This window comes from Gekko japonicus, unplaced genomic scaffold (assembly GCF_001447785.1).
Source record: "Gekko japonicus isolate JY-2015 unplaced genomic scaffold, Gekko_japonicus_V1.1 scaffold3779, whole genome shotgun sequence".
Classification (NCBI taxonomy): domain Eukaryota; kingdom Metazoa; phylum Chordata; class Lepidosauria; order Squamata; family Gekkonidae; genus Gekko; species Gekko japonicus.
Genome location: NW_015162074.1, coordinates 47,072 through 55,814, shown reverse-complemented (window position 1 = coordinate 55,814; position 8,743 = coordinate 47,072). Strand labels below are relative to the sequence as shown.

Below are 8,743 nucleotides of genomic sequence, written 5' to 3'. Positions count from 1 at the left end.
GGGTGGGGGGGGGAAGGAGGGAATGGGACAGATAGGACTTCCAAATCCCTAAAAAAAAAAAAAAATAGCAAGGGGGGTGTTCTTCTCTAAGTACATTCATGTAGGCTACCAAGAGTTCCTCGACACGCACACAACACAAAAAGTTAACAAATGCTTAAGAGCCCTTTGATTGGAAAGCTAATTTAATTTATAAGTTTTAAAAATACCACTTCTATAAGAGGTTGGTCAAACTACTGCCTCAGCCAATTTTGGGGTGGCGTGGGGGGAAGATAAAAAGTGTTAAGCATGTTTTATCGTCTCGCCTTTTTAAAAAAACAAACACAAAAAAAAAACACAAAAAACACCAGAGCAAAGTTAATCAGGAAATTCTATCTTCTGCAGTGGATTTTCTAGAAAGCTCGAGATGCAGATTAAAGACACTTCTGCTAGGAACACAGCCGAGGTGATCTCGGGGGATCCGGGCTCGGTGGTCCTTTGGAAACAGCCAAAGGGGGTCACCCCCCCCCATTTTGAAGGCTCCTGATTTCTATATACTTTCATTGCACGCCCCGCCCCCAGCTGTGCAGAAGGCCTGACTGACAACCCATCCCTCCCCTAACGCTCTAACACCACCTACCTACCACCGGCCACCCTGAGCCGCCTGCTTCCCCTTCCCCGCTGCATCTTTGTAGAGTCTTTAACTTCAAGCCCAATATAATCCCCAGTTTCCACTTCTGCATCCAGCTTGGTGGGAGCGAATAAAAGCAGGCTTACCCCCAGCGTCATTTTTCCTCTGAGACCGAAGGGCACAGATAACCAAAGTCCCCCCTTTTAGTGAAGCAAACAATAAAAATCTTATACCGATGGGGGGGGGACCTGAGGTTGGTTTCGCAGAGCGGAGCCCCGAGACTAGCCAATTAGGGCAGACAAATGCCTGTGAACCCTCAAAGCCCAGATTCACCGTGCCCCTTGCTAACTACTATGCCATCAGAAGAAGGGGCCGATCCACCAAAGTCACACTGGGGGGGAAAAAAACCTTTAAAAGACTGGAGGCCCTAGTTCTTTTCCTTTTTTTTTTTTAATAAGCGATAAAAGGCTATATTTTTTTAAGCCTCCCAGAACAAGGGTTTCCCCCGCCCTCAGATCCACTACTAAGGTTTCAGAGACAAAACTTCTAAAAAAATATCCAGTGCTTCTTCGAAAGGAATCTCTCTTTTCTTAAAAAGGAAAAAAAGGGGGGGGGGAGGGGGGGAGGAACCCAACACAAACACAAGAACCCCATCTCATCACAAAAAAAGAGCCTGCTTGGAAGGGGGGGGGGGAGTGACGCCACACGTGAGTTTCAAAGCTGGATTCTGGACCAAAAAAACCACCCACCCATCTCAGAGTCGGGTACCAGCCGGCTGGCTCCCCAAGGGCACGGAGGACCTCCTCTCTTGGATGTGCTTGCTCCTGAAAAAAAATGTCAATGGATACTGCCTTTAAAAAAACAAAAAAACAAAACCAACAACAACAACACACGCAACTCTGAGATGGTGTGTGTGTGGGGGGGTTCCTCACCCTTCCCCTGCTCTGAAACAAATGTGAAGCCCTGCTCATCAAGAGAACGGAATGAAGTGGAGCGTGCTTCTAAGGCCTTTTCTCTCTCCTCCTCAGTGTGTGTGTTGATGGGGGGGCTAGGAGGGGGGGAACAGGGGACTCCGCTGACCACTTGGCTCTTCCAGGGCAGGTAGGCTCCCCCCCCAACGAGGTGCCGGTCGGTCCTCCGGCGCTCTCTCCCATCTCTGGTCAGTCTCCTTGTCTCAGTGAGCTTAGCAGTGGGCTCTCTCGCTCCCTCGCGCGCACTCTCCTCTTCTCTCCTCTCCGCTGGTTTCTCTCTCTCTTTCTCTCCCTCTCTCCTGTTGCTCTCACAGAGTTGCTTCAGTTTTAGCAGTGGAAAACAGGTATCCATTTTATTTTATTTTTATTACCCAGAATAAAATGCTGACGAACTAAGCTCCACACAAGCTCAGCTCCTCTTCTTCAACCTGCAAGGAGGAAGAGGGGGGGGAAGGCCGTTAATGCCCGCGGAGGCTGAGACCCGACGGCGCTAGGAAAGCTTTCTGAACCTGAAGGGCTGGGCTCACAGTGGCTTTGCATTAAAAAAAATAAAAATCAACGTGCTCGCTGAGACAGAGAGACGATTTCATGTTTAAAAACCATGCACAAGTCTGGGAAGTTTGCAGCACCTAGCACGTTCAAGTCCATCCTCAGAGCCCCCCCCCCCCCCCCTGCTTGCTGCAACGCTAACAACGACGTCTGGTATGTCAATCAAAGGCTCCGCCAGGAAGCACAGTATCGACTGAAAGGGGCGTAGCTTTTGCCAACAGGACTGTGGGCCAGGTTGAGCAAATATGGTTTTGGCCTCCAAGACCCTCACGGCTCCCCTCCCCCCGAAACACCCCCCCCCCGTCACCTTACACTCTAATACTGTGACAGTCCCGTCACACCATGTTGATATGCGCGTTCCCCCTGGTAGGTAGAATCCTGCGACAGGGCCACGTCGATCTGAGACTTAAACTCATCGCCAAGATAACTGTCCTGAGAGGGGAGAGGGGAGGAGAGAAAGAAACAGAAACCATTCTCAGGGTTGTCTCTCTGGTGGAAGGTATGGAGGCCCTTACCCCCGTACGGGAGCCTGCTGGGATCACGTCAAGTGCGGGCCTCCCCCAGACACGATAAGCGTGGTCTGCAGCGTTACCTGCGACAGTTCCGGCTGCGAGAGGCCTGGCTGGCTCATCTGCGAAGGCTGGCTCATGGAGATGTAGCCCTGAGTCAAGGGACCCTGAGAGAAGGGCTGCGACACCACGTCTTGACTGGCCTGGCTGTTGGGGAGGTTCGACTGGCTGGCCCCCGGCATCCCGAAACGATTCTTCTGGCGTCCGCCACGGCTGGTCTTGCCTTTGGGATTCCCGCGACCTGCAACATCCAGATCTCACCATGGGCAGAACACACGGATTGGACACTGGGGTCTGGGGGTGGGGTGGGCTGAAAGCATCACAGGCTGCACTCGAAAGAGGCTAATCTGCACGTAGTCAATGTAGGGCCGGGGGGGGGGGCACTAGATTGATGGTGGTGTGTTCTGAAACGAGCTCTCCCATCACAGAGTCACCCAAAGGCAGGCGAGGGGCACCAGATCGATCAAGAGGCTCGTTGAGGCCACCGTCCTCCTCCAACAGAAGCCACCGAACAGGATTGGAGGAGAAAGAGTCCTGGCTGAGTTTGTCTTTTTGAAACTTTAAAGCAAATGGGATATTCCTCAGCACGTAAACTGATTAAATCCACTTTGACAAATGGAGCACCAGCTGTAGAGCATGAAGGGTATGCGCCGGGTACCACCTGGGTCTCCCTATTCCGAGGACTCTGCCCGCGTACTGTAAATTCTTAACTGCCCCTAAATACAGAATACTCTTCACTAAGGTGAGATTAAATGTTTTACCATTGGGGGAGTTCAGGCCGGTTCCTACTGATTCCCTTTTCCAAACGATTTTGTGACTGCAATTTAGGGAATCTGGATACTATCTGGCACTTCTTCACTGACTGTAAGAAGCATGGACTCACTGGAGATAAATGGATCACGGTATATATTCCAAAGCGGGGATGTGTCTCAAAACAAAAAGCAGCCACAAAGCTTCTGGCTGATGCCGAAGCAAACGTGACTCTTGCTGCGGCTGAATTTTTACCAATGGTTTTTAATGACTTTTATCCGTAATGATATATTTTATTCTTTGGACTTTGTATTTCTGGTTGCTTGGTTATTTTCCTGTATTTTTGGATTGTAGTATTCTGTACCATATGGACCATCGAACTTGGTTCCTTGTGACCCGTTGGTCTGTGAGCGTGAAGTATAGAATGAAGGAATAAAAAGAGGCCTGCTCGTTCCCTTCAAACAGCCAGTAACCACAGGCCTCTTTGCAGGCCAGTTTCCCACACTAAAGGAAAGTCAAAGTTCATATTTTAAACTTGGGAGGAGGAGCCAGGAGTTGGGCTTCTTTTCCAAGCTTAAAGCCACAGGGATGGCCCAGAAGTGACGAGGCACAACGAATTCAGTGGGATAGTCCACCCCACACACATCATGGACAGCGGGCTGTAGTTTTGGAAACTACTTGCTGAAGCCATGAGGGTAACGCTTGACATTAAACATGCATTGCTGCTGGGTTTTTTTTGGGGGGGAGCATGTTTTCCGCCAGTGATGGCGAACCTTTTAGAGACCGAGTGCCCAAACTGCGACCCAAAACCCACTTATTTATCGCAAAGTGCCAACACGGCAATTGAACCTGAATACTGAGGTGTTACTTTAGAAAAAACAACTCATACATTAACTTAAGATGATCCAAACAAAGTAAGGAAAGCAATCCCAAATGCTTTCATTTACTTTACATTACTTGGCAGAGAATTCGACACTTTAATGACGGTCTGGGCCTGGCTGGGGCGATGGCACACGTGCCCACAGAGAGGGCTCTGAGTGCCACCTCTGGCACCCGTGCCATAGGTTCGCCACCACTGTTTTACACTTTCCTTCTTGGGGAGTCTTACTCTTTTGACCTGACGTACTCCGGGCTACTGGGAGTATTGCTCAAGGAACGAAATGCAAAGCAAGAAAGCACGGTTGGGCACAATAAGTCCCAGAATGGCACCCTACCAGCAGCTGGCCCGTTGGCCTGTCCAAAATATCCAGGCGGAGGCATCGGCGGCATCACCAGGTTGAACGGGATCGGAATGTTCATGGCGGTGACGTGGCTCGGCCCGGCGCTGATCACCCCGATCTGATCGTGCGTTTGGAAGTACATGTTGGAGGGGCGGCCTGAGGGTACAGCACGGGAGAGAGGTCAACACCCGCTGGCCAAGATCAAGGGGGGCAAACCCGAGACCCTTCCCAAGACAGTTCCGCCCCGCCAGGGTCAGAAGACATAAAGCGAGGGAACCGCTTGTCATTTGGTTTTTCTCTATGAGTGGCAGAGAACAAATTTAACCACACGCTGCTCCTTCCAAAGACTACCCAAATGATTGCGTCCGTCCCAAGGTGACCTCGCTCAGCGCCAAACAAGCCCCGCTCTGGATAAGGGCGGATAGAAAAGCACCTACGGACGGGGCATAAGGAGCTGCCACCGAGCTCACACTTGGAATAGCGAAGAAAGCCAGTTTGGTTCATGGGTCCGGTATCCAGTGTTCCCTCTAAGCTGAGTTTAGTGTGAGCTAGCTCACCGTTTCTTAGCCTCCGGCTCACACATTTTTGGCTTAGCTCAGGAAGGACGGCTCAAAAGCAAACTAATTGATGCAGCAGCCGAATCGCTCGCTCACAACTTGAATGCCAGTAGCTCACAAAGTGGAATTTTTGCTCACAGGACTCCACAGCTTAGAGGGAGCATTGCTGGTATCTCACCCTTACCTTGGCTGCTGCGGTCGTAGACTGATCCAGGGATAATAGCTTCGCGGGCGTCGTACATGGCAGTCGTCATGAATCGGGCTCCCTAGGGGTGGGTGAGGGGAACACACAGAGAAATATTCATGCTCACATGGCGTGGACGTTACTGATGAAGCAAGATACAAGACCCTCTGGCATGTGCCCCCCCCAAGGATCACTGTCTAGTATCTTGATTAATGCCTTCTAGATGCCTCCAAAGGTCAGGCTCCTGGACAAGTTACCGGCAATGACACTCTCTTTAGCAGTGATTTGTTTATTGAGAGATAGACATGATCCAGACCAGAACATTACTGTGTCAGAACTGAGGATTTTGGCGGGTACAGGTACAGTTATAGGTAATTCAAACAAGACCCCCTGAATGTCATTGACCAATCACACAACGAAATTCTACTGCCTAGCCGTTGCGATACCTACCCACCCCCTAGGAAATATACGATCCCAGTATCTATCCTAGCAAGCTGGCACCAAAGCTTTCAAGTACATTCCTCAGGGAGGAAGGCTTCTTCAGGAAGAGTTACAGCTTCTATGATAGCCTGGTTCACACACTCAGCATTCACTCCCCCCCCCCGGTAGGAATTCCCCTTCTCCCTGCAGTCATGGCAAGCTAAGCAGAGCCAGGGGTCATTTCCTGCAGGAGCGGAGCTCCGGCAGTAAAGAGCCCAGGGGGCGGGCACATGCAACAAGCCCCACCCCCTGTTCCCAGCAGCCCTCGGTCAGAGCAAGAAGCAGCCAGGTAAGCTGCAGAGTCCCCGCCGACCCCCCAGCCCAAAACAGTCCAGAGCCAGTTTGGTGTAGTGGGTAAGTGCGCGGACTCTAATCTGGGAGAACCGGGTTTGATTCCCCACTCCTCCACTTGCAGCTGCTGATGTGACCTTGGGTCAGTCACAAGCTCTGGCACAGCTGTTCCTGAAAGAGCAGTTTGTGTCAGAGCTCTCTCAAGCCCCACCCACCTCACAGGGTGTCTGTTGTGGGGAGGGGAAGGGAAAGGAGTTTGTGAGCCGCTCTGAGACTCCAAGTGAAGGGCGGGGTATAAATCCAATCTCTTCTTCTTCTTCTTAAGACCAAGTTTTATTCAGGTACAAGCTCTCCCTCCTCTGCGAGGACAGATCTGCACGTTTCCCCCCCCCCCCAATAGCTAGCAATCCAAAACAGTCCAGTGGAGCCTGAGCGGTGGGTGTTGCCTTCTGACACACTTCCAGTGATGTTAGGGGGTGTGGCATATGCAAATAAGTTATGCTAATGAGCTCCTGCACCTCTTTTTCTACAAAATGACCCCTGAGTAGAGCAATGTTTGACACTAAGTTGCAATTCTGGATGGTTTGGGGATTACACTGAACTTTCGCTTTCTAGTCAATGGCTCTTTTACTTTAATGTTGTGAACAGGTGTAGAAGAAGAGATTGGTTTTATTCCTCACCCTTCCCTACCTGAAGGCATCCCAGAGCGGCTTCCGATATCCCTTCCCCTCCCCACAACAGACACACTGTGAGGTAGGTGGGGCTGAGAGAGCTCTCTCAAGGACTGCCCTTGAGAGAACAGCTCTGAAAGAACTTATGACTGACCCAAGGTCACACCAGCAGCTGCATGTGGAGGAGTGGGGAATCAAACTTGGTTATCCCAGATTAAAGTCTGCGCTCTTCACCCTTACGCTACACTGTGTGCTTTTAGACTTTGTAAACCCACGCTATTTGTTTAAAATGGCAAACAAATATTTTAAATCAAACGCTTTAAACACTCTGCAGAACTATCACTGTGGATGTGGGTTGAAGGGGTCCTAGCTGAAGTCAAAAGCCGCTCGGCCTGTGGAATCCTGGCTCACTCCCTCTTCCAACTGACTTGCGCCACATGGGCTGGAAGGTCTGGAGACTCTCTAACAGCCCAAGCGGGCAACCCTGGGTCAGACTGACCAGTGGCCTTACGCCATACACAACAGCTTCAAACGTTTCCGTAGGATACCGGAGGAAGCCCATCGGGCAACAAGAGGCTGCTGCGCAACACGGAGCGTGGGACTGGACGGGCCGTTGGCCTGATCCAACATGGCTTCTCTTATGTTCTTATGAAGGGTATCGAGAACTCATTTGGGAGCGGATAAACGGGTAAGTCGGACTCGACTGTGCGACTAAACAACAACAACAACAACAAAACGGGTAAGAGACGGGAGGAGCAGTGAAGCCAAGCCGGAGCAATTTAAGCCTCACTCTTGGTCCTCCTCCACAAGATGGCGCTGTTTCCTGACAATTCCCTTCCTCCTCCTGCTCTGGCCAGCAAAGGCAGGCTCCTCCCATTCCTGTGCTTACCGGGTTGATGGTATTCACAAGCTTCCGGGGCTTGCTGAACTGCATGAGGCTCTCGCGGAGGTTGTTCAGGGGCCCCTCCACCAACACCTTCTGCTCCTTGTAGTAGTCCAGCAGGTGGTTCCAGAGAGGCTGCTTGGACAGGGCCTTTGGGTTGCCGACGATAATGACGCCGTATCTGCAGAACCAAGAGCAGGACTGGAAGCTGGGCCCGTTTGACAGCTTGCCCCCACCCTCCCCCCACTGATGCCCACGAAAAGAAGCGACAGCTGAATAGGGGCCGATACTCGGACAAGGTGACCAATCAGACGCCTGACAATCAGTGCTTTGAGCTGTCCTGGGCTTGAGCCTCCTCCAGCGCAAGCAGCCAGCCAGCACATTTGCCTCCCCCCACCTCCCCCTGAGCCTTTCCAAAACCAAAAGAGAACAAGAGGCAAGGAGAATGACTAGAGGAAAGAACAAGGAGGGAGGGGAAACAGGCCCTTGGCGACGGTGGGGCCTCTGGGGGCTCTGCCCCCTTTCTTAAAGGCACAGCCCCACACGGATTTCTCCTGTAAGTGCTTTTTTCCAATCATTTAAAAACTTTTTTTTAAAAGGTGTGATCTCCTTTAAGCAGAGTGGGGCTCTGTAGTTGACTAATTCCTGCACTGAGCAAGGGGGATGGAGTAGGTGACCTCTAGGATCCCGTCTAACTCTGTGTCAAGAAACTGGTCTCCTTTAAGAGAGTTCATCACCCCCGCCTGCCGGCTTGGTGTCAGAATTGTTGTTTAGGCTGGCAGAAGTGATTAACTTGCAGCAGCTGAGAACTATCATCTAAAGTGGTTGACCTCTTGCAATCTATCCTGGTAACAGCTTTCTATTGTCTAAACAGCTTTTCTTTCTGCACTGGGAACTTCAGCCTCACCAGAAAAAAATTCGCTGCACAAGCCACAAAACCCTGGTTACGGGCCTGAAGGAAAGTAAAGGAAAGATTGGGGGGGGGGGGGGCAAGAAGAGGAAGAGAAAAAA

At 51.1% G+C, this 8,743-nt stretch overlaps 1 protein-coding gene across 1 annotated transcript in view; it reads right to left on the bottom strand.

Moving 5' to 3' along the window:
* Positions 1 to 1,478: 1,478 nt before the first annotated feature.
* The window catches only part of UPF1 (UPF1 regulator of nonsense transcripts homolog (yeast)), a 36,032-nt gene continuing 28,767 nt past the window's right edge, over positions 1,479 to 8,743 (bottom strand). The window contains exons 19-24 of the mRNA XM_015405636.1: positions 7,739 to 7,913; positions 5,408 to 5,489; positions 4,661 to 4,822; positions 2,720 to 2,937; positions 2,440 to 2,559; positions 1,479 to 2,006 (exon numbers count right to left, since the gene is read on the bottom strand). Coding sequence (XP_015261122.1) covers positions 2,443 to 2,559; positions 2,720 to 2,937; positions 4,661 to 4,822; positions 5,408 to 5,489; positions 7,739 to 7,913 — 754 coding nt within the window. The 3' untranslated portion in view covers positions 1,479 to 2,006; positions 2,440 to 2,442. The remainder of the gene's footprint in view (positions 2,007 to 2,439; positions 2,560 to 2,719; positions 2,938 to 4,660; positions 4,823 to 5,407; positions 5,490 to 7,738; positions 7,914 to 8,743) is intronic.